The sequence below is a fragment of the Fistularia commersonii genome, chromosome 17, assembly GCF_037954325.1.
Source record: "Fistularia commersonii isolate RoL2024-O1a breed Wild chromosome 17, RoL_Fcom_v1.0, whole genome shotgun sequence".
NCBI lineage: Eukaryota > Metazoa > Chordata > Actinopteri > Syngnathiformes > Fistulariidae > Fistularia > Fistularia commersonii.
The window spans coordinates 17,750,544-17,774,781 of record NC_141300.1 but is presented as its reverse complement, the minus strand read 5'-3'; the positions used below and the strand labels follow the sequence as shown (position 1 = coordinate 17,774,781).

Sequence of the window (24,238 nt, the reverse complement as noted above, 5' to 3'; positions counted from 1 at the left end):
GTATTTCTTATTCTCCCTCCTTCCTACTATCATCTATGATTGTTATGTTTTACTCGAAACTCTGGCCCAACAACTTCCTTCGGGATAAATAAAGTTGTTCTTAAAATATCTTATCTTATCTCGTCTTAAACCGTCACCGGAGCGACGAGGACGCGGTAGAATCCGAACCCGGAACTACAAGGACCAGAATGCAACGCGGCGTCGCGACGTCACGGACGCCCTTGCCGGTCCGCTGCCGCTGCCGCCGCCAGTCTGCCTCGGACAGCTGAGGATTTCAGCACGTCTCAGCTCGGCTCGGCTCGGCTCGGTTCGGTTCGGTTCGGCGCGGCCCTGTGATCGCACAAACTACCGCGGCCGGTTTAGATGGCGAAGACGTACGATTACCTCTTCAAACTGTTGCTCATCGGTGACAGCGGGGTCGGCAAGACATGCCTGCTGTTTAGATTCAGCGAGGACTCCTTCAACACCACCTTCATATCCACCATAGGTGAGTCTCACGCATGCATGTGCCGTCGTGCACGCCCGCTTTGGCGCAATACGGTGCGCCGACGCGTCGCCCGGATGGCGGTCATCGCCCCGCCGTGCCATCCGGTGCGAACGCCTCCATGTCAGCCTCCCGGTGCGGAGCGGAGGGCAGGAGATCCAGACAATGGGCTCCACATTCCCGATCCGCCGGCTCCCCTCCGTGCACGCCGGCTCCCGCACGGTCTCATTCAACACGGCCTGGAAATGTTGGCCAGGATGAGCGCTCCGCTTTGGCTTTTATTTCCCCGCCGCCTGTGATTGATGCAAGTGTTTTTGCTGACTCCTCTTCCGCTGCGTTTTCACAATAACAGATTGAACTTTGCAACACGACGCCCTTTGAAAAGGTGGCAAAGTTGTGCGATTTTTAAAAAGACACCTTTTGTGCTCGACTTGATTGGATGTTCGGTGAATCGGCGCGGTCATGATCGTCCTTCTGTGTGTTTTTCTGAATCCAGGAATAGACTTCAAAATAAGGACAATAGAGCTGGATGGAAAGAGGGTCAAGCTTCAGATTTGGTGAGTGCACTTTCTACGCGCTGTATTTTACTCTCCGAATGTAAAGTTAACCACTGACGTGACGCTCTTAAGGGACACGGCGGGGCAGGAGAGGTTTCGCACCATCACCACGGCCTACTACAGAGGGGCGATGGTAAGGCCTCCCTCCGCCGGCAGACTCCGTTTTTGTCTTCGGCGAAATGAGTTTGAAATGGATTTTCATTCCCGCTCAGGGAATCATGCTCGTCTACGACATCTGCAACGAGAAGTCCTTTGAAAACATCAAGAACTGGATCAGGAACATCGAAGAGGTGAGCTCTCCGCCCGCAGAAAGCTCCGGGTAGATTCTTCCGTTCACCTCGCGTATTAACGCCCCCTCCTCCGCCTCGACCAGCACGCCTCCTCCGACGTTGAGAAGATGATCCTCGGCAACAAATGTGACATGACCGACAGGAGGCAGGTGTCCAAAGACAGAGGAGAGAAGGTGAGCAGATGTCGTCCGGTCTCTCCGGCTCGTCCGACGGACGATGACGTTGTGGTTTCGTCCTTCTCAGCTGGCCATCGACTACGGGGTCAAGTTCCTGGAAACCAGCGCAAAGTCCAGCTTGAACGTGGAGGAGGTGCGCGAGTGTTCACGCCTCTGCCGAAGGGTCGCGTCTAGACATTTGCTTTGTTGTTTTATATTGTTTTTTTTCTCTTCTCAGGCTTTTTACACCATGGGAAGAGACATATTGCACAACCTGAGCTCAAAGACGGTAAGTGGCTAGACCAGGCCTGTTCGTTGCCGTGTTCCAGAGTCCGATCTTCTAACGTCCTCTTCCCTCACCAGGCCGACAACGCCGCCGGAGGATCGGGCAAGCCGGTGCAGCTCACGGAGAAGAAGTCCAAGAGGATCAAGTTCTTCAAGTGCTCTCTCCTCTAGATCTCCGGCGACCCCGGGGTTTTTGTGTGACTTTGCTCTTTTGGAGGCCCCTCCCTGCTTCTTCTTCTTCTGGCGGCGGCGGCGGCGGCGGCGGCGGCTCTCACGTCCACGGGGCCTTAAACCGCCGGCCGGAACCCGGCGGGTTCCTGGACGGGTCGAGCGACTTCGGAGAGGACTGCCGTAGAGGCCCGACATCGTGCGTTTGCTCAACCGGACGACGCCCGCGCTCATCATTAGCGGTTTGTAGCCGCCGCCCCGTCACGGCGGCGTCTCCTCGGAGGAGGCGGCCGTCCGGCGCACCGTTTATAATAACTGTAATAAAGTCGGATCTTACTCCCAATAGCCTCGGTAACCCCCGTTTTACTGTAAAACAATGAAAACACTTGAGCTCTCTCATCTTGTAGCATTTTATACAGACTACATCGTGTCATATGGACTTTGAGGATGCCATCGGTTATATTACTATACATATCAAGCCACAGCGTTGATTGTAATTGTGTAAATTCATGTTTCTCTGTCGCGTTGCAGTTGCACATTTCCATTCATGGGTGGCGAAATGAGAGTTACAAGTTGGGGGCAAAAAAAAACAAACAAAAAAAAAACCCGATTTTTCTCTCGTTTTTATTTATTCTTTTTTTTAAATGTAAACTATTTATACAGAATTGTGTCGAAATGTTTGTTTTTGTTTTGCTCTTGCTGTTCTTTGGGAGATGTAATTAATATGTCTGTGTAATGCAGTGGTTAGTATTTGCATGAAAGCTTTAGGAGACCCCGAGCGGGTCGATATTTAGCAACTGTACGGTATCTGAAGAACAAGTGTACGGACGGGTACGTGAAAGTGTTCGCCGGACGATTTTTCTGTCAAAGGGTCATTTCTCGCGTCCGCCCGCTCCCTTTTTACATTTCTAACTGGGACGCGCCGAAGGCGGGGAAAAAGCTGTAATGTGAACGGTTGTCTTTGTACGCTACTGTGTTTTACGCCACTGACAAGTAAAGAAAGTGAATCTTGAAGATGGGGATCTGCGTGGAGCTTTACTGTTCTGCGCTAACGTCTAGGTGTGATGTTTTCAAATGATATAAAAGTTGAAGTCCGTCTTCAAGAGTGGGCTTCTTCCTACCCGCTGCTGCCGCAACTCATTTGGTTTCCTGTGCGTTGTCCTCTCCCTTCGCCGCCGCCGCCGCCGCCGCCGCCTCGGGCCCGTCAAGCTGCCGGTCCCTCTCGCCGCCGGAGGGCCTCTGCGCCTTGCTGACACTCAAAGCCGTGGCCTTCCTCTCGGTGGCGTTCCAGCTCCGCGACCTGTGAGACGGGAGGTCCTTCTCGCCCGCCACGGTCAGATACTCGGTGCCGTCCGACAGGTTTCTCTTCACCTTCCCCTTCGCCAGGTCGTCCGAAGAGTCCTCGCTTTTGGCCGCCGTTCGATCAGACGGGTCCCCGTCCGTTTTAATCTCCGCGGAGGCGTGGAACTGCTTCGCAAGAGTTCTGACCATGGACACTTTGGGCGCCTGACCGGCGGCGCTCGGGTGCACCTTGTACTCCACGTCGCGCGGCCACTGATCGGGCGCCTCGGTCGCCGGCTCGCCGCCGGCTCCGGCCGGGTTGTAGACGAAGCCGCTCATGGCCCTTTTCTTGGTTACGGGCGACGTTCGGCCGACGGTCTCGGAGGGAACGTGCCTCAAAGACTTGGTCCTCTTCGGAGAGGCGGACGCGGTCGGCGGCGGGTTCCTCGTGGCCTCGGCGGCGTCCCGCGGTTCGTCGGCGGGGTTGACGATGATGGTGCTCATGGCTCGTCTCTTGGTCAAGGGAGAGGCCGGCTGCTCGTCCGCAGGGTAGTATTTGAGCGATTTGGTCCTTTTCGGAGGAGACGAGGGTCTCAGTCTGTTCTTGTCCAGGATTCTGTCCAGCCTCACGGTGCTGCCCTGCGCCTCCTTGCCCGCCACCGTCTCTTGGCTGGACGTGGCGGACACGGGCTTCGGCTCGCACGGCGATATGAGGATGTCCACGCACGAGCCGGGTCTGGTCCGGCTCAGACCCGCCACATCCAAGGTCTGGCCGCCCTCTTTGGCGTTGATGGAAGAGATGCTGGGCGTTTGCCGCAGACTCCTCTGGCTCTCCACGCCGCTCTTCGCCGTCTCCTCCGTGTCCTTCTGCCTGGAGGCGAACTCCTCCATGTCCATGTGGAAGCGGTAAAGGCTGTAGCCGTCGGCGCTGTTGATGCTGCCCTGGCGCAGCAGAGACGACGGATCGCACACGGAGGAGTTTCTGGAGTAGGTCCTGGTCAGCTCCAGTCGGTCCACCCCCGCCAGCTTCTCCAGGGCCACCGCCATCCGGCCGTGGATCTCCTCCAGCTGGGCCAGGCGCAGATCCACCGTCTGCAGGGAGGCCTTCATGGTGTTCTCCCTCTCGTTCACCTCCTCCAGACGCATGGACATGTTCTCCACCCTGCCGGAGAGACGCCGGCGTGACTAGACGGCCGTCCGCATGTGCACGGCGTCCGACGTGCGCGCTCACCTCTCCGAGGTCACCTTGATGCGTTCGTCGCTGGAGGACTGCTGCTCGTCCTCCTTGTTTCTGAAATACTCCTCCACGCACTGCTCTTCGAACTCGTACAGGCTCTTCAGCTCCTCCGGGTTCAGCCTCAGCTCTTGACGGGAAAGAATCGGAGTTGATATCAGTTTGACTCGACACACTGCGCTTGTAACTCGGCTTCACAAAAATCCTGAACGGGGATTCGGAAATAAATTGGACGTTCGGCGGCAAGATTTGCCATTTTGGAAACCGTGTGGATGTCATGACGGTTCGTAAAGCTCATTCAAATAAATCATTTCTGATTGATAAGGTTCATTTATGCAACGTTAATACCACTTATGCACGCAGCATTTAGAGACAAACCGTTCACACGTCTGGCCTATTTAGGATCTCCTGCATGTTTTTGTAGTGTGAGGGAACCCGGAGGAACCCGGAGGAACCCCATGCGGACACGGGGAGAACGCGGAGACTCCACACAGAAAGGCCTCCGGTGGGAATCCATCCAGGGACCGACGTGCCGAGGAGCCGAGGCGCTAACCGCTGCGCCGCCGCGTCCGTGCATAATATTTCAAAATAAAGTGAAATGCCTCTCTGGATTTTTTTAAATGATAAAAATCACAATTAAAATATAAAGCTCGGCACACATATCCACACACAAGATCTCTCTATGTATAAAATGGGATTTTGTGTGCTGCTCTGTGTGGAATTTGCATCGGTGTCTGAAGATGCAAGAAATCCCAGTGGACGTGTGATGGAGCGCCACTAACTGAGGCCGCGGTCCTTCTCGTCCAGCTCGCCCTCCTGCCTCTTCCTGGCGCAGCGGCGGAACAGCCGACTGAAGAGGATGTAGAGGTGGCTGAAGATGATGAGCGGCGGGGGCAGGATGGGGCGGTCGTGGAAGGTCATGATCAGCTGGTACCTCTGGAACTTCCACACCTGGTTGGAGATGGACTTCACCTCGAAGAAAGTGTTGCTGCAGGGAGCGGAGACAAACCAGGGTGAGCCCTGAAAACGGTCGCGGAATAACACGGCGGTGGCATTTTAACCGTGGATACCGACTTGAAGACGGCGATGAGCAGGTTGACCAGGAGAATGTTGGCCACCAGGAGGTAACAGGCCATGATGGCGGGCGTGAGCCAGGCGCCGGGGATGCACGGAGGCAGTTTCTTTCCGTCCTCGTCGTACAAATGTTCGCCGCACGGAGCTGTGGAGGGAGGGAGGCGGAGGGAGGCTCAGTTACGGCCACAAACGCCGGGGTCTTCGGCGGCAAAATCATTTGTACTGCGTCGGCGTCGGCAGGCCCACTCACGGTTGATCTCCATCGCGTAGACTTCCCAGTGAAGCGCCGTCGCACAGAGACACGGTGAGAGAGTTAAAAATCGAACCACCGCCGGGTTTTCACAACAGCTTCTGTCAAGGTCAAGCGGTTTCCCACGTGAGGAAATCAGAAACGTGTTTCCCGCTCGCCGTTCGTCCAGCGATCGCTCGGAACGCAGCTTTTTAAGGGCGGAGTCACTCGACAAACTCAAACTACGAGTTATATTTCCGTGAAAGCGTGTCGGAGCATTTAATCACAGACCCCCGATTCCACTTCCCGCGAGAGGCCGATGGTTCGTCTTCACCCTGACAGAAGCGAAGGTGGCAAATAAAACTTGAAGGCAGATGATCACGGTCGAAGACATGACATGACGAAACCCTTCCCTGCGGTTCCTCGATGCGCTCGCATTTCAACAATGCTGCCACTAGGGAGCGACACGCTTCTGCCGCGCAACTGAAGCGCCGCACGGTTCAGCGCCAGGTTTGCCGCGAATCCGAAGCTTATTTAAGCCGCCGAGTTGGAGACATGGACATTAATATAACTCTGATCATCTGCCCAGAGTCAGGAAACAGAATCTTACTATGAATTCTAGTCTTACGGTCTATCGAGTCCGCAAAAACCTCCCCATAGATCATCCAGTAGGGCATGTAGAAAATGTTTCGAGCCAGGCGCCAGGTGGGCTCCTCGTCGGGGTGCAGGATGGCTTGACGCGCCACCCCGAAGCTCATGAGCACCACCAGCATGATCACCACGAAATACATCATGTCGATCATCTGGAAGAGATGGGAGGAAACGCACGTTGAGCGACCCTTGAATTCTCTCCGGCTATCTTTAAATCATATTTCGCGTCGGACAGAGGCTTTTCAGCTCCACCTGGGTTATATCCAAGGAAGGAAGGGTCGGACACCTCAGCTGACTCGTAGCTGAGGTGTCCGACCCATCGGCTGATCTTATTTACCCACATTCCTCTCGGTGTTCCTCTCCAGCTTCAATCTGTCCGATAATATTTGCACGGTGTTGTTCTTACATGTGGGATTGCCAAAAAAACAAACTATTTTTAATTTGGATGCCATCAAAGAGGGGTTGTTGGGCTCTGACTCTGCTCAGGACTTTCTGGTTGGAAACTTTCTTTCCGAGCTATTTTTTTTGAGCGTCGTCCCGTACATCCACCGTTCTCAGGCGTTTGGTGTTTCGTTAGAGTTTGCCTAATTTTGAGAAGGCCTTTCGCGGAAATGGCAATTCTCCTTTTCATTCCCTCATCACATCTGCCGTCTTCTGCTTTGGACTTGTTGGATTTCTGTTCCATCTATTTATCCTTCTTCCTTTTGTTCCTTTCGGCTGCTCCCTTCAGGAGTCGCCACAGCAAATCCTGTAACTCCGTCGAACCCCGGGGTGTCGGACGTACGGGCCGTCGGGGGGCCAATCGGACCGTAGAATAAATCTACAATCTGAAAAAATGCATGGAACTACTTTTTTTTTTTTTTGAATAAAAGTGCAGTTCTTCTATCTGCCAGGGGTGCACTGTTTCAGTCAGTGTTGGCAACACGGCACAACACCGAGTGAACCGCAACTTACAGCAGATGGCAGCAATGCGGCTTCCGGGTCTGAAAATAGCTTTTGGTCTTATTAGAGATGGACCCGCTTCCCCGGCGGCACCGACACCTTCATCAGCCAGGTTTTGTTGTCAAAAAGTGAGAAGAGTGGACATGGACTGTAGGGTTTGCCAAGAAAAATGGACCTCTGTTTGCTGGTTGAAGTTAATAAAAAACCTGTGTGATCGCTGTGGATGCGGCAAGTTTCAGTGTCAGAATGAGACGAACCGTGGCGAAAAACACAACAACATGCACGGAGAACTGAGAAGACACAGCTCAGGCATCGTATTGTTGAAATCCACTTATTTTTCTTCATGAATCTCAGGTTGTTGGTCATGTATTTTTTAAAGGAACGGTTCATTACATCGAAGATTTTATCTTTGACCTGTTCTCCTTTACACTAAAACAAAGGAAACATTTGGGCTTGTTGTCACTTCTAGGTAACTACGCTCTGATTTTACTATTCCGGCCCTCTTGAGGAGTTTGACACCCCTGATCGAACCCTCTGCTTCGTCTGCTCTGCTCTCACACCAGCTAACTTCCCGTCCTCTTTCCCTTCATCAGCAAATCTCTTCTCTTTCCTCCACCTGCTCCCTGCTTTCACTGCAGATAATGTCGTCCGCAAACATCGTGGTCCATGGAGATTTCTGTCCGACCTCATCTGTCAGCCTGTCCATCTCCACCGCCCAGAGCCGACTGCCTTTTGTCATCCCGCCTCCACCTTGAAGATGTCTGTCATAGCTACAGCACACGCCACCACTGTCTCACAGCTTGCATACATGTCCTGCACCGGTCTAACATGCTTCTCTGTGACTCCTCTTTCGGCACCAGCGGTATGCTTTCTCTAGGTCTAAAAAGTGTTTCGGTGGTACGCCTTAAGTCTAGTCATACATACACAGGACAAAATGTTACGGTCCCTTGTGCCAAAATCTAAGGTGAAACATCTCTAGAAGCCCAATCCAGATGGTAAAGAAGCAAATAAGCATGAGAAGGAACAACAGGCAAGCTAACAAAAGATATATAATCAAACTGCTACCTTCCAGCTTGAGGCCTGTGAAGTTGGCACCTTCCTTCACCGATGTTTAGTTAAGTTGGGCCCTCAAGACAGCTTAACAGTGAAATCCAGCATCCTGGTGACCCCCTCTGCTCCATAGCCAGTCTACAAGCAAGCAATCCTACCTTCATGACCTCCCCCAATACCATACTTTCTCCTTGACCGCAACCATTCACTTGCTCGTTCGGCTTCCGCAGACGTGTCGCTGGCTGCAGGTTTCAGCCTCCGACCACGAACGCCCAACTCAGTTAGTGGAGCAATGACAGACCTTTCCACAAATCCAAGGCAGCCCACCTCTACGGCCCACGAGCCCCCAAACATCATTGCACATCTCAGCATACCTAGCTTTCTTACACTCACAAGCCTCCCTGACTAAGTTTGATAAAATAGACCATCCGCTCGACCCCAGACCACAGTAACATATCCTCTTGTAGCCAGGGGCTAACTGTATATGCTAGGATAACCAGCTGCTCAGTCAAGTCAACCATCAAGTCCCAAGCCCCACCTGCACTTAGCTGCCCTGAATCGTGCCCGAATGTAAACGTCCGCTCCTTTTCTCCCTCGCGTACACGTTTAATCTGCCCAGCCTCTTCACTGGCAACTGCAGAAATGACCTCTCGATGTTTTTTGTTTTTCCGTGACTGCTGCTGCAAAACATTTCAACACCTGGTTATGATGCCAAGCGCACCACCTTCGGGAAAGACTAACCTTACACCTGGACATGCCCAAATGGGCCGGCAGCATCCTCACCCAACCGCTGATTCAGGATTTAAGTCTTAGCGTGTTTTGCACAGTGGATTTACCGGAGTGGAAGAACTAGTAAGATTTATCAGATTAAAGTGGTATATCTACAGGAGAAATCTCTTGATGACATCGATGTAGGCAAAACGGTAAAATCCGAGTTTTGTTTATGTCGAGATTTGTACCCTTGTACCGCTGTCACTCAAAACCAAACGTTCTTACTGTGAATACAGAATGAGTGGTCGTTACCATCTTTCCTATCATCATCACGTAGGGCCCCAGGTATTTGTTGACTCCGAAGATGTCCAGCACCCGAATGTACCAGAAGATGATGTCGATGCAGTAGATGACTCGGCCGTAGCCCATGTATGGCTCGTGCTGCAGCCGCAGCATGAGGCCGAGAAGGAAGGTGGAGATAGCCACCAGGTCGGTGATGTTCCAGTACTCCTCCAGCCACACGCTGATCTTCTGCTTCAGCTTCCCCGGCTCCGACATCAGGATCTAAAAGTCGCAGGGGTCACGCAGAGGTCGACCGGAATCCCACCGCTCCCGAACTGACCTGATACGTCTGTGGTTGGATACCTGTCGGACTTTTTCCGTGCCGAGAGTGAGGATGTATGCGATGACGGTCCATTCCTGTATGGACGGCCAGCGCTCCATCTTCACCAGGATGATGTAGTTGTAGAGCATCAGGTAGCCCAGGTAAGAAATCTGGGGGAAGAAGAGGCTGTCAGATCGGCACGATTAAAGGACAGATGTTCGGGACGATTTCCGATGGAAAACTCACGGTGTTGAACCAGAATTTGGTGAACGGCGCATCGTAGAACTCGAAGAACCTCTTGCCGATCGGTATTTTCCGGACGTTGGCGCTGCCTTCCTCTTCGTCCCCCTTTCGAGATGCGGCGTCTGCGGGTTCCTTGAAGGCGAGAGCGCATCGATTGGCCGATTTTAACAACAATGAACCGACGTAACGGGATTCGCTTGAACGAAACCTTGCTGGACTTGGCGTCGTCGTCCTTCTCTTTTCCCCCCTCTTTGCCTCCGGGAGCGTGATAGGCGTCGTCTCCGATGCGGAAATCCAGCAGCATGATGAGGGGAGGGAGGATGATACCCAGGATAACCTGAGACAGGAAACGGCCACAGGTCGCGTCAGTCGACTCATTCGGCGTTCTAGCGTCCGACGCCCCGCGGGTGCCGACGCTGTTATTGCTGGGAGCGGTTTATCATGCCGACCTTCAGGCCGGGGTTCTTGCCGATCCTCAAGCAACCCATCCACATGTCGGTCAGCAGCATCTGGCTGCAGGTGTGGGCGATGAAGTCCCGCTGCTTGGCCGCGACGGCCAGCTTCAGGCAGGTGGAGTTGCTCCAATTGACCAGCTCGTACGTCAGAAGTTTCATGGCCACCTGTTCGTCGTGCTTGTACGACTGGTCCAGCAGCTCGTAGGCCAGCTGACCGAACTCCCTGCGCAGAAGGGGAACGACCAGAGTGGTTAGACGGTCGCGACACTCCGGCTCGGACGGTGAAGCACGCACTTTGAGTTGTTCTCCAGGTCCTGGGAGATGTCGTCCACCAGCTCGCTTTCGGAGCACTCGTGGGCCATGGCCTTGAACAGCTTGCAGGCCACCAGGGCCTTGGCCATGGCCTCTTCGCCGCGCTGCCAGAGGAACAGCGCCATCTTCTGACGCTTCATCAGCACCGCCCACAGCATCAGCTCGTGGAAGGGAAACTTGAACCTGCAGACCTCGGGGTCGTCCACGTCGATCTCCACCTCTTCCTCCTTTTTCTTTTTGGCCTTTTTCTTGCCTTTGGTTCTCGGCTCGTCGTCCTATTAAAATCGCCGCGTGAATTCATTTCCTGCTTTTTCAGAGCGACGTTCGGATTATTTTTGACGAGATCAACGAGATCAGCTCACCTCCATTCCCAGGAGCTTCAGAGCCTTTGGCTGCAGACGGGCGACAGACATGTTCGTCAGCATCAAAACAAAGTCTTACTTTTAAACGGCAAACACTCTCTCCGTACCCTTTTCAAGCCGTACAAATTATTGTAGAGGTTGCGGAAAGCTTTCCTGGTGTAGTTGCTCCTGTAGGCTCCGCCCATGAGGTACTCCAGCACCAGACCAATATCAATCAGGGTGATCTGATAATCCGGGGGAAGGTTTCCCTGCAGAACCGTGATGCGGAATCAATACATTGCGGCCGCAGCCTCGCCGAATGCCGAGAAACGGGAAGCAAAAAGGACGGCGTTACCTTCTTGACGTCTCTCACCACGGCGTGCAGTGTGTTAGCAGGTCCCAGTTTCTGCGAGGGAGGAAGAGGACATCCTTATCTCTTTTTCACAAGTCCAACGTTCTAGTTCTAGATCAGGGGTCGGCAACCTTTAACACCCAGAGAGACATTTGGACCCGGTTTCCTCGGAAAAGAAAACACTGGGAGCCGCAATTACTTTTTGACGTCTGAAATAAAGGCACGACTGTATATATTGCTTTTTATTACCTTCACACTTTGTATAAACAAGTGTGTCGTGTGTTGCTTCTGAAATTCAGAAAGTATTACGGAGGAAATTAAATTTTATTTATGTAATGAACTCATTTTGAGCTTTGGGCTTTCAGAGCGTGTAGCGGAGCCTTGACCTGAATTTTAAAAATAAATCGGGAAAAAAAAATCACTGTGTCAGTAAACAATAAAAAATAAATATTTGCAAAATATCTTCATAAATATTTATTTCACCTGGTTTACGGGACTTCTGCTCCTGAACTTCTGCGCACAGCATCTGCAAATCTGGACTTTACCGGCCGGCGGGTATACCGGCTTATTTTGAGCGGCGAAAAATAATGAATATTATTTTATTTAATATTTCAAGATCACAATAATCTCCCAACGTAGAGCTAAAAGTTAAAAAAAGGAATTAACACAAATGAAATATACTTCAATTAAAAATCTATAATTCATTTTCCCAAGCCGCTCGGCGCCGCAGTGTAAAGATGGAAGAGCGGCGGGTTGCCGACCCCTGGTCTGGGCCTTCCAACGGCCCTCGAGCTCCGACCCACCGTGTTGTACAGCTCCTCCAGCCTGGGAATGGTGAGGAAATGGTGAATGTTGACCCCGTTCTCCAGGAGCAGCTTGACAAAGTCCACTCTGTCCAGCACCAGAGCGTCCATCATGGCCTGCTCCAGCGAGTTCACCTGGGGACGATTGAGCGTTCGTCTTTCCTCGTCCCCTCGTCTCGTTTTAAAATCCCGCGTGAGATTCGAAGGCCTTACCCAGCGGATCAGCTCCAGCTTCCTCGGATCCGTTTCCTCCGGAACCTCGGGCTTCGCCTTTCCTTTCCCCTTCCCCTTCTTTCCCCGGTTCTTGTTGCGCGGAGCGCTGACGGGGCTCTTCTGCTTCTCGGAGACGGGGGCCACGGCGGTGGTGGTGTTGGCGATGGCGCCGGCGGGCTGAGCCAAGAGGAGGACAGGCAGAGACAGAGCTGCATTTGCTTCAAAGGTCGCGTTCGAAGCCAAAGGACGGCGACGAGGCCGGGCGACGACTTTGGGGACACATTTTTGGTAAACTCAGCTTTTTTGCAGGTACGGCAGCATGACTTTAACAATCAGAATATAAGATCTTCTTCGTCTTCTTTCGGCTTTTCCCTTCAGGTGTCGCCACAGCGAGTCCACTTTCTCCATCTAACCCTATTCTCTGGATCCTCCTCTCTCACACCAACTACCTTCATATCTTCTCTCACTATGTCCATAAATCTTCTCTTTGGTCTTCCTCCAGACCTCTTGCCTGGCAGCTCCAATTCCAGCATCCGTCTACCAATATATTCTCTATCCCTCCTCTGTCCATGACCCGACCATCTCCGTCTGGCTTCTCTGACCTTCTCTCCAAAACATCTGACATGTGCTGTTCCTCTGATAGACTCATTCCTGATCCTCTCCATCCTGGTCACTCCCAAAGAGAACCTCAACATCTTCATCTCTGCAACCTCTAGTTCTGCCTGCTGTCTTTTGGTCATTGGAACAGTTTCTAGTCCAAACATCATGGCTGATCTCACCACTGTCTTGTACACCTTTCCTTTCATTCTGGCTGATGTTCTTCTGTCTCTTTGTACCCCTGACACTTTTCTCCACCCATTCCAACCTGCTTGGACCGTCTCTTCACCTCTTCTCCACACTCTCCTACGCTCTGGACTGTTGACCCCAAGTACCTGAAATCCTCCAGCTTCTTGATCTCCACTCCCTGTAGCCTCACCGTTCCACCCGAGTTCCTAATCAGAATATAAGATGTAGGTCATGATCTGACAGAGTGCTGGTCTGGGACCCCGCGGGGGAACATAGCTTAGCTTCTTCTAGCTAGCTAACCCAAGAGGTGCTTTGCGTGGCTAAAAGGAAGGACAACCCCGCGCCGATCTTCAGAACCCCACGCGTCACGTTAAGTTACACTCCGTGTGCTTGTGTCGGAACCACTCACGGGCAGATTGTGGCCGTAGACAAAGATGTGGTTGCGGGCGATGTCCACTCTGTTCCAGGCCAGGGCCAAACTGAGCTGGTCGGCCGCCGAAGCGTTTGTGCCTGGCGTGTACAAGCAGACGAGACCGACTGAGTCGGGCCGCCCTCCCGCCCGGACCGTTCCGGGGACGGGGCGGCAAATACCTTTCAGCAAGGCGGTGAGAATGGCCATCTCGATGTCCTGCTGGCCCTCGGAGCCCATTCGAAAAACGGTGATCTAGACGGGCGGAGACACAACATTGCGTGAGCGAGGACACGAGGTCGTTTTTGTGACGATCTCGGCGGGAATGTTTTCCGACCGCGGACGGTTTTCCCATCGGGGGACGGATAGTACCGGCCTTGTTGCCGCCTCGACTGTGACGAATGAAATTACGTGCGGTCGGTCACATGAGCGGCCGCGCTAAATGGGATTTGGGCGGCGAGGTCTCGAGATGCGTCGATAACGAGGGAGGGGCTGTTTCACGCCGGCTGTGTGTGAGTGTGTGTGTGCGCTACCTCAACCAGGTTTTCCACCCGGAAGTCATCGGTTGTTGAAATCTTCTTGTCATCGGTCCGACCCGGCTCTTCTCACGGGGGTGCGTTTAGGATGAAGGGATGATGGGTTTGGAGGGATGGATGGCGGACGGGAGGGTCGGACGATGAAACGATTCCCCCGGGAGTCGTGGTTCAGAGGCCGCCTTCACGTGGCTCCGTAGGTTTGTGTGAAACCGTTTGGTTCGGTAAAACGGGCCGATGTGATCTTCAGAAAAGCGGTTTAGCTTATCTGGAGTGTTCTGAGCATTAGGCCGTCTAATACGTCGCAGTCTTTGGTGACACGATAGCACTCCGAGGGCTGGGAAAAGAAAAAAAAAGCCCGGGGACGAGGAAGAGGAACCCGGCGAAGGATTACGGGGGATGGACCGGCTCATCCATCTGCGTGGCGCTTACGGCGAATGGACGAGAGCAAGAGCCGCCGCTAAGCGGGTGGCGGGACGCGCTGATCTTTCCCACCCAGATGTATGGAGTCTGGAGATTATGTGCGCCGGGTATTACCAACTACTTATCACATCACTCACTGCGATGTAAAGCGGCCGGAGATGCGACGATACAGCCGCGCTTTTATCCGCCGGCGGGTCTCGGGCGTTCGCTTCGCAGAGACGCTCTGGAACCGGCCGGGATTACCGCGCGATCCCCGGGTCTTACCGGCCGGAGTGTCTCCCTGGCGCATTGTTTACTTGAAGGTAAACCGTTTAACACACCGCCGGGTCGCCGCTTCCGAGGCGCCGGCGGGCGCGGAGGGGTTGATGACGGGTAAAAGCTGTGAATGACCCCGATTACGTGACATACCACACGCTGGTGGGCGCCAGGAGGAGGAGAAATGACAAGCAGGTTGTGGGGATTATGTTTATTCAATATGTTAATGGGACACACAGATGAGCGCAGGGGACGGATGAACGGATGAGGATGGACACCAAGTGCTTGGCAACACAGTTTATTGACGGACATTTTCAAATACAAGAAGCTCGTCCTTCGGGTACGTTGCGCTTCTACTCACCAGCTCCCTCTTCTTCATGCACTCCATGACCATGAGCAGGATCTGCTGAGACTGACTTTTGCTATAGTTGAAAGTCTTCTGGATGGTGACCAGGAGCTGGTCCCTCACGTCATCGTTTACCAGGCTGGAAGAGGAGACGTGTCAGGGTGGAACCCGAGGACGGGCGGGCGGCGGCCGGCCAGCTGGCTGGCCGGACGGACGTCTCACCCGCCGTCCTCCGAGAACTTGTGCGCGAAGGAAATGATGTCGGAGGCGCGGCCGCTGCCGTCGCACACCACCACCGGGATGGGAGGCTCGTCCCTCAGACTCTCCAGGGCGATGGAGATCACGTTGGGACCTCCTTCCACTATCAGACACACCAGGGGGACGCCCTGGCCCAGACCTGGAACACAGGGCCAAACCACTCAGCCTCCTTCTTTTTGGCGGCGCCGGTTTTCTCTTGCGGCGGCGGGTCAGCTCGGCTCGGCTCGCGGCGTGACGTGCGGGCGCGGGAACCCGGCGAGGGAGGGAGGGAGCGACGTCAGTGGTGACAGCTGAGCATCCCTTTGGTGTCCCTGCCTTATCCGAGCTCCAGGCATAGGATGACAAAGGGAAGCCCACAGGTCACAGAGGCTCTCCGTCCACATCGGACCGGACTCGGGGAACGCCGGGCTCGGGGAACGGCGGCGCGAGGGGGCGGGACGTCACGCGCACTTACGGGTGTTAATCTTCTGCAGGGAGATGTGCTTCTCCAGGAGCCGGCGCAGCTTGACCTCGGAGCCGTACTTCCCGCAGGTGCCGTTGTCCGTCAGGATGAAGTGGGAGTGGCTGTTGTTGAGCACGGCCAGCTTGCTCAGCGGGTTGGCCATCGTCTGGTAGGGTCTGGTCACCTGCCGGGATCGATTCGCTTCATAAGTCAAAAAGGACAACCGGCTTTCTTTGGGCCCGCGGTTTCGCCGATGCGCTCACATCTTTCCCCAGGAGGTCCTCTTTGTTTTCCAGGATTCCCCACGGCGCGATCCCGATGGCGCACACTTTCCCCCGGGACTTGGAGGAGTGGTCCTTCAAGGCATCGCCGACGTGCCGGATCACGCCTTCAGATAGAAATAGAGTGCGGTTTAAATAATGGGTCTCGTGAGAAGGCGGCGGGGGGCGGGGGGGCTCCCCGGGTCGCACGCAAACCCGAACCGCCAAAGGTTTTTCTCGGAAACGCTTTAATTATGGCGCTTATATCTGTGACAATGGGCCGGCCGGCTCGCCCTCAGGAAATTGCGGGGCGGGTGTTACGTAACGGCCATCGAGAGCGACGCTAATCCCCGCCGCTGTCGCTAACTGTTATTTGTTAAGTGACATTAAAAGCGTGATCCCGCGGCGTCGGGGACCTACCGGTGTTGACTCCCCCCGTGAAGATCCAGGCCCCGGTGGTGACGGCCGCTTTGATCAGGCCTTTGCCGAAAACCTGCTTGAGTTTGGGCTGCAGGTCAAAGTTCTGCAGGCCGCCGTGCACGGAGATCAGCAGGGTGGGCAGCTCCAGCTGCCAGTCCTTCACCATCAGGTGCAGCAGGTTGTCCGGCTTCGTGTCGTAGGAGACGCGGATGAACTGCGAGGGAAAAAGAGACGGGTCGTCACCCAAAGTGCCGCCGGACGCCGACTCCCGGGCAAAGCGAGGGGAGAGCCGCGGCCTCACCATGGCCTTGTTGACGAATCCTCCGCCCTGGAACTCGATGACTCCGAAGGCGTCCGTCGGGTAGGTCCTGGTGTGCTTGGTCACCGTCCATTTGTCCCGCAGGGCGTCGATCTGGACCAGCTGGTGGGTTTCCTCCACCGAGTTGGCGCCGGGAGGGATGGCCACGTGCTGCGTGGTCAGCTGACCGCAGGCGCATCTAGATGGTTGACGCACACGTGAAAAAAAGCCGAGACGCGACTCCGGCGCGTCCTAAATAACCCGCCGCGGCGGAAATGACGTGAAATAAAAACGCCGAACGTAGAACCTCCGATCAAATATTGCTTCGTTCAAATCGGCGCGGCTTCTCATGGACGGTAAACGAGGATGGCGCTGAGAACGGCTACCTGCTCGCGTCCTTGGTGGGGAAGATGTGGATGCATTCTCTTTTCACGAAGGTCCTCTCGATCCAAGCCCTCTGCGCCTGGTGAGAAGAGGAGCGGAGAGGTCAACCCTCCCGTCGGAGAAGTCACGGAGGTGAGAGGGCGAGACCCCGAGGTCGGCGTCGGCTCGCGAGCGTGCACGGCTCGCGAGCGTGCACGGCTGGCCGCCCCGGGGCCTTGACGGCCGGCCAGGAGGGGCGCGGCGACACAGAAGCGGTGGATTCTGGATCTGAAAGCCGACTGGTCTTTTTCCAGCGTTGTTCCAAAAAAAAAAAAAAAAAGGACAAAAATAAATAACGTGGAGTTCAAAGCAGGGTTTTCTATGAAGGCCTTTGTCGGGAGCGAAAGACCAATTAAAACGGAGGCGAGTCTTTCCTGGAAAACTCTCTGGCGTGGGACCTGGAAAAAGAGGACTGTTACTTCTCTGTGCCTGTTTTTTCATTTTTAACATCTCTTCATTAATGCATTTGGATAACCGGATTTATCACGTCGCTCTCAAAACACATGACTGCGGGTTCAATTCAATTTCAGTCACAAGACTGCAGACTAAAGATACATTCATTCTCTTTCCATTGCAGTCTTGTGACCGCCCCCCCCGCCGCTCCCTGTCTGGACAAACAACTCCCGCCTGCAGCTCCTCTTCGACGCTCCATCTTTCAACAGTTCAAGTGAAAGCGACCCGTCGCCCCGCGGCTGCGCGTCCGCAAACCCAATTCACCGCGTCGACGTTCACGCTCACCCTCCGCGCTCTGAGCTTCTTAAAAATGTATATTGAATTCTCCAAACACAACATTTCTGGATCCCGTTTCAAACAGAAAAAAACTTTTTTTTTTTTTCAATTAAAAAATTGAGTAATGGGCTGATTAAGATGATAAAAAGATTTGATCGTCCATATAGACAGGAAAAAAAGAATGGACAAAAAATCAATTTTGCATTAAAAGGCAACTTGTACAAAAGGCGACATTAAAACAGACATAATGCCGTTGAAGCTCGCCATCCCAGTAATGGACCCGGCCGGCAGCTCGCGTCGCCCGCCCCCGAAAAAAGAGAAGAAAAGTGAAAAAAAGTTTGGAGTGGCGGTAGCGTCGGTAGACTTACGGCCGATCCCGGGTCTGAGCCGCGGTCCCATGTGGGCTGAGGTCTGCGAGCAGAGAGCGGAGGAGGAGCAGGGTCCGCCGCCGCCGCCGCCGCCGCCGCCGCCGCCGCTGCGCCGGAGCCTCCTCCTGCTGCTGCGCTCGCAGGCAAGCGGTCTCATTGAATCCCACAGGACATGACACTTCTTCACTTTATGAGGGCCGGTTAATATGATGAGCATGTGAGCGGGGTCTTTGTTCGGCCGAGTCTCATGACTCCAGTTCAAGGTAATCCTTTTGGGAGTCCCATGACCCCGACTCCATGCCCACAGGGTATTTTCACCCTTCGCTTGAACAAGGCACAATAAATCTACTTTGATAACCGGCCCCATAATCTCCCAATTTGTTGAAACTCTTTTCTTTGTGTTCATCTCACAGTGTGGCAGATCTTAGCTCCGCGCGCAGGAACGGAGGAGAGCGGCGGCCGCCGCCGCCGGCGCCGCCGCCGCGTTTTGTATTTTCCGGGGGGCTCCCGAAACTTTTCGCTCGGAAAAAAACTTTCGCCCCCTCCGACCACTTTGATTTCAACCCCCATTTGCATAATTGAAAGAATTGGACGCGGGGCATTCTTTTGGAAGGCGCCTTGTTAAGACATGACGGGTCTCCAGTTGGGGGCAAGGTCACTCCATGCTAATTGCAGTTAATCTCTATTTCCACAATGTTTCTGAGAGGAAAAGATAACTCTCAAACTATTTTCACCGCGGTTTCCGCGTTGATCGGAGCCAGGGAGGTTTTCCTATAGCGCGCTTTTCTTGACCTTTATCTCACCGCAGCTCTCGTGGAGTGAAAAAGTGAACGTATAAAAGACCCCTATTTAACTGACATGAACTTCACGGGGATGGTATGCAATAATAAACGGGTGGCGGGGGGGTGGCGGGGGGGTCGGGGCTGAGACGGAGCGCAGAGTCGCAGACATTTCCAACCTTCCTCATGCGGACGGGTTGATAATCGCTCCTTTTAAGGCTGAAATTAGCTTTTTTTTCCAGCCTTTTTGCAGCTGGCGGGCGGACAGACCAGGATACCTACCGTCCTCCTGATCCCCTCCCCCCCCCGTCTCGGTAAAGAACACACGTGGGTCGGCCGTGCATCCCGGTAAACACCGCGCTCGCTCGCTCGCTCGCTCGGCCCGTGTGACGCAGTTATTTCAGCTTCGCTTAAACTCATTAACCGCAGCAATTAAAGCCCAAATCCAGTGGTGGAGCCGCCGCCTCTGAGCGCTGAGCAGGAAAAAGCCTTGAAGAATTAGACACCGCGGGATCAGATTGTGTCACACCAACAAATTAACCAGACTTAAGACAAGCCCCCGCACAATAAACAACATTCATCCCGGCGCGCGGATTCTTTTTTTTTTTTCTTCTTTTCAGGGAAACCAGCGCCGGTTTGAGACAAAGGACGATTGTGCGAGAGGAGAATTAGTTGGGCCGGTTTCCTGCGGATACGGGGACTCGTTCCTGTCGGTGACCCCGGCGGACCCGCGTTTCCCTCCCGACGGCGGCCGGGGGTCGGACGCCGCGCCGGTGCTCGGCGGCCCGTCCGACATGGCGTACGTGCCTCCTTGCGCCGGCGTCACATGGGCCGGGTCTCCTGACCCTCGGCTCGGGGAGCGCCGAGATCGGGGCCCATTTGTTTCGCAATTAAACCGACCCGGAGAAAGGCTGACTTTTCTCGTTCGAAAGACGGCCGGGATCCGTCCGTGGAAGCGGGATTGATCAGCGGAGACCCGGGGGGTCCCGTGAGGAATGTGATGTCGCCAGGGTCGAAGGGAAAAGCCACTAATTGCTCGGCTTCGCTTCGGAACGGCGACGCGGTTCGGGGTCTGATGCAATGTGACAGGAAGGAAACCCGTGCGGAATCCTTTACCGTTCAAAAAACCATTTCAAACTCATGGTCGGTCCCACGTGGACGCAATGAAAAGACGCCTTTTACTTATTTTCACTTGAGGGGAAAGATATTTGGACAAAGCGTCACACTCCGGCTCTGGATGGACAAATTTGCATTAACTGTGAAGCGGACTGTTTTCGGTCGGCCCTGTTTGTAAATGCGCTCATTGTCGTCCCCGGGTTTGAAAATCCATTTAGCCGTCACGAGTCCGACATGTCGCTGATTATCCCCGAGAGTCGGGGGAGTCATAAGACATGTTTTAAAGCCGCTGTTTTCCCCGCAGAAGACGAGTCTCACAGGGAAAGAGGCCGAGGACGCGGGCAGTCGGGGAGCCGGGGCGTAAATAAATGCAATTCATTAGATTACAAATAAACTCGTATCATTAATAGCGGTGTTTTATCCAATTCTACGTGGAGGTGGTGTGTTTCATCTTCAACATAAACGCCCTGTATGAGATATTTGAGAAGCTGTGAGGCCCGGAGCTCCTCACCCCCCCCCCCCCCCGCCTGACTGCAGCCGTCATATGATCGCCCACCGATGTGAAAACCGCAGCGTCTCCGCCGTCCCGGCCTCCATGGAGCGCCGACGGTCCCGAGAAGGCTTTCTGTTGTATTTGTCCGGTCGCGGAGCGTGTTTCGGCCGGGACGTTTCTGCCGAACGAACTCGTGGAGTTCACGCGTGGCGGGGGGGTCACGTCGAAACCAGACGGGAAAAAGGGGAAAAATGTGAGCGATGGGGTTTTATCCGAATAAAACGGAGGAAAAAACCTATTACGAAGCTACAGGATCCGCGCAGCCACCCATTCGATATTGAGGAACCGAAAGCCCAGCAACCTCATTTAAAACAACAATTCTGGATTCCGGGGCGTATTCATCTCGCCAAATAAGACCTTCCGTGGACGAGTCTGATGAGCGCACGTCAGACGCGCACAATACACAGAATAAATCTATGAAAATCCCAGAATATTCCCACTTTCCTAAATGGTGCTTTACCGGAAGCTTTGCTTCGGGGACAAGTCGCGAGACGCCGCCCGGGCGGGCGACGGAGGCGGTGGAAAGCGCAGAGAAGCGGCGTGGAGACCTGGCGGAGGCGGGAAGGAGGGGGCGCATTGCAAATTGCATCTCTTGCTTTCAAGGACACACGTTAACAGGAGTGTTAATCACATGAAAGCAGAAAGCAGGGGGGAAAAAAAAAATGTAAAAGTACTTAATCTTCCGTGGCCGCTCGGTGCCGGGCCATTACGCGGGATTAGAGCGCCGAGCCGGCCGCTCTCAGCCTCAGACATCACTTAGCAGTATATTTGCGAGGGCGGGAGCTGGGACCCCCCCGGGCGCCGCGACCCGACCGGTCGGGGGGTCTTGGACCGGCTGGCGGGGCGCGTGTGATGGAAAAAAGGCCGCGCTGTCACGGTGCGCGCAAAAACAAAGCGCTTCTACTAGCAGGAACCCTAATTGGAGTTGAACGGCGGGTGAAATGAAGATAGAGCCGTCACCTTCTGCGAGCCGGACGTGGTGCGTTTGAGGGACGACCTTTTGAAGGTGCTGCCGGGGCCCTTGGCGTCCATGGCGGAGTCCCGGGAACCTGCGCGGTGGCGTCCTCGGAGAGCGGCGGCAGGTCACGGCCCTCCGGAGGCATCGGCGTCGGACGCAAACACACGTACACGCACACACGCACGCACGCTTCAGAGCGCCGACTTCTGTCGCCGGACGGGCGCCGCAGACGTTACCATGACGGCGGGTCCTCGGCTCTTCCCTCTCCCGGCTCCGCTGGCAACTGACAAGACAGAGATCCCGGCCGGGGATATAAATCTCTCGATGACATACTTGACACATAGACCCTTTTCCTCTGCCGGGCATCCCATAATCAGGCTTAATGCGGCCGGCTCTTATGAAGCCTCGGAGTCTAATGGATAGAGATTTAATAAATGGTTATTGAAGGTAAATCTACTTTGGCACATCACAACCCCAAAAAAGGCTTAGAGGGACGAAGCGAGCCGTGAGGCTAAAGTTAGCCGTCGGGGAAGCCGAAGGTGGCGGAGCGGCCGGGGCGAGGACGGACCGGGTGCCACGGAGGGAGCGATGGCACGCCTGGAGATACCGTTTAAACCGATATATTTACCTGCTGACAGATTTCAATCCCGAAGCCAATTTGACGTCGGCAAAGAAACCGTCAAACTAAAAGCCCAGTCGGTTATTTATTATTTCCAAAAAGCGGCATGCTGCATTAGAGCAAAGCCGAATAAAACAACGGCTCATTTAGAGCGGCTTCATTTTAAGTATCATTAAAAGTCCGACCTCTTACGTAACGCGCCCGACATTAACGGGAACGGTCGTCCCGATACCGACGCCTTCTGGGCCCTGAACTTTGTTTTTCAGTTCATCGGGAAGCTCGAAAAATGGAAAACAAACATTAGTAAATTTTTTTTTCGTATTAAAAGATGAATTCACGGTCTCCGGTCCCGCCGAGGCTCTTATGCAACAGCATCCTGCATTTCTGATGTTTCACAGGTCGGACGTGATGCGCTCGGGTCGCTCGCCCTCCACCACCTCCACCAAAATAAGGACGTCTGTTCAAGCGTTCAAGCAAATCTAGAAGCTGCCGGTGGTAGGAGAACATTTTCTGCAGGAAGAAGTTCTGCACACACACACACACACACACACACACACACACACGCACGCACACACACACACACACACACACACACACACACACACACACACACACTAGCCTTTGGCCTGTCATGGTCAGTTAGATCATAAGGTTTTTCCGTCGGATGGCCGATTCAAAGCCAGATAGAACAGCGGTTCCTCCTTCTTTCTTCTTGTGGAACAGGTTGTTGTTCTTGTGACGGTCGGATGTGAAATTATGGGATGGCATGAATTCCCCGAACTCTATTTTTACACTGTTGTCGCGAATTTCCTGTTTCTGTTGTTTTTCAAGGCCCGGTTTTGTGTGAATCTGGAACGAGAGTTGACCTCCAGCAGAAGCCGAGCAGGAGGGGAAATCAACAGGGCTATTGCGCCCTCTAGTGACCATAAGTGGAACTGCACTGGCGTCACACCACTTTCCCCAATATTCACTGATTATTGGGGAATAATCAGTCTTTAAGGCCTGCTATTTGAGAAAACGAGAAGGATTATCGGATCATAAATATATAGTAAGCATAAAATATGCATTTCAAAAGCCAAAATTCATGCAAAGTTTGTGCTTGAACAAAAAGGGCCTTGAAATGACTTGGTGGGAGAGGGATGCTGCACAGGACGGAGGCTGAGCGGGAGTTCATGGCTGCATCGCAGACGGAGACCGACAATATGACCATTCAACTAATGCACGACAAACACGGCTAGCGTGTTAGCGACTCGAGGAGCGCACGCCTGCACCAGCCTGCAGGTGGAGACCCACTCGTGGTAGGCTTAAAAAAGCCCAGAAGAGGGTGTGCGTGTGCGTGTGCGTGTGTGTGGGGGGGTGGGGTCAGTAAAAAAAAACATTAAGCAAAGAATTACCTTCATCTGCTCTCGCTCAGACACGTTCCTCGGCCTCCTCTTCCTCCCAGGCTGGATTAATGCCTGGTTTCTCCTCGTAAGCAAACACAAAGGAGCTTTATCGCCGCTGGCTTTGTGTTGGAACCAGGAGGAGATTATTTCTCACCTGGAGGAAGATGAAGAAGAACGAATAGCAACTACCTGCCGTCGTGCTTAATATGATTATCATCATCAACGCCTATTATTTTAAACTTTAATTCCAGCGCGACAATCAGTCTGAATCCCGATAAAATCAGACAGGAGTCTGACACCTGATACTCCTTTTTTTTATATATCTAAAGCCTAAACAGTAGAAGATAAAGATATTTTCTTAGATACAACTATATGATTTAAAATGAAAATAAATTACTATTAATGTACAAGAATAACAATAATAATAATAGTTACCCTAATTTG

General features: G+C 53.6%; 2 protein-coding genes across 3 annotated transcripts; one reads left to right on the top strand and one right to left on the bottom strand.

Annotated features, from left to right (window-relative positions):
- Positions 1 to 243: 243 nt before the first annotated feature.
- On the top strand, positions 244 to 2,951 carry LOC147225419 (ras-related protein Rab-8B). Its single transcript, XM_086163168.1, has 8 exons — positions 244 to 487; positions 981 to 1,041; positions 1,114 to 1,174; positions 1,254 to 1,331; positions 1,415 to 1,504; positions 1,575 to 1,640; positions 1,725 to 1,775; positions 1,850 to 2,951. The coding sequence occupies exons 1-8, from the start codon at positions 364 to 366 to the stop codon at positions 1,940 to 1,942; spliced, it is 624 nt and encodes a 207-aa protein (XP_086019294.1). The 5' UTR covers positions 244 to 363; the 3' UTR covers positions 1,943 to 2,951.
- trpm1b (transient receptor potential cation channel, subfamily M, member 1b) lies at positions 2,332 to 23,866 on the bottom strand. 2 transcript variants are annotated; one of them, XM_086163166.1, is made up of 28 exons: positions 23,804 to 23,866; positions 21,793 to 22,073; positions 17,251 to 17,327; positions 16,868 to 17,063; positions 16,567 to 16,780; positions 16,150 to 16,274; positions 15,899 to 16,070; positions 15,409 to 15,583; positions 15,202 to 15,325; positions 13,812 to 13,884; positions 13,630 to 13,730; positions 12,435 to 12,611; positions 12,222 to 12,356; positions 11,422 to 11,472; positions 11,195 to 11,335; positions 11,088 to 11,117; positions 10,708 to 11,000; positions 10,408 to 10,636; positions 10,167 to 10,295; positions 9,962 to 10,090; positions 9,757 to 9,885; positions 9,424 to 9,675; positions 6,368 to 6,560; positions 5,779 to 5,799; positions 5,529 to 5,673; positions 5,237 to 5,442; positions 4,452 to 4,584; positions 2,332 to 4,382 (listed from the first exon to the last, which is right to left on the bottom strand). In XM_086163166.1, exons 2-28 carry the CDS (start codon positions 21,862 to 21,864, stop codon positions 3,077 to 3,079), a joined length of 5,028 nt encoding a protein of 1,675 aa, XP_086019292.1. In that variant the 5' UTR covers positions 21,865 to 22,073; positions 23,804 to 23,866; the 3' UTR covers positions 2,332 to 3,076. The 2 variants fall into 2 exon arrangements, with proteins under 2 accessions (XP_086019292.1, XP_086019293.1); XM_086163167.1 differs by having other exon boundaries at positions 6,386 to 6,560.
- Between the last annotated feature and the right edge of the window lie 372 nt (positions 23,867 to 24,238).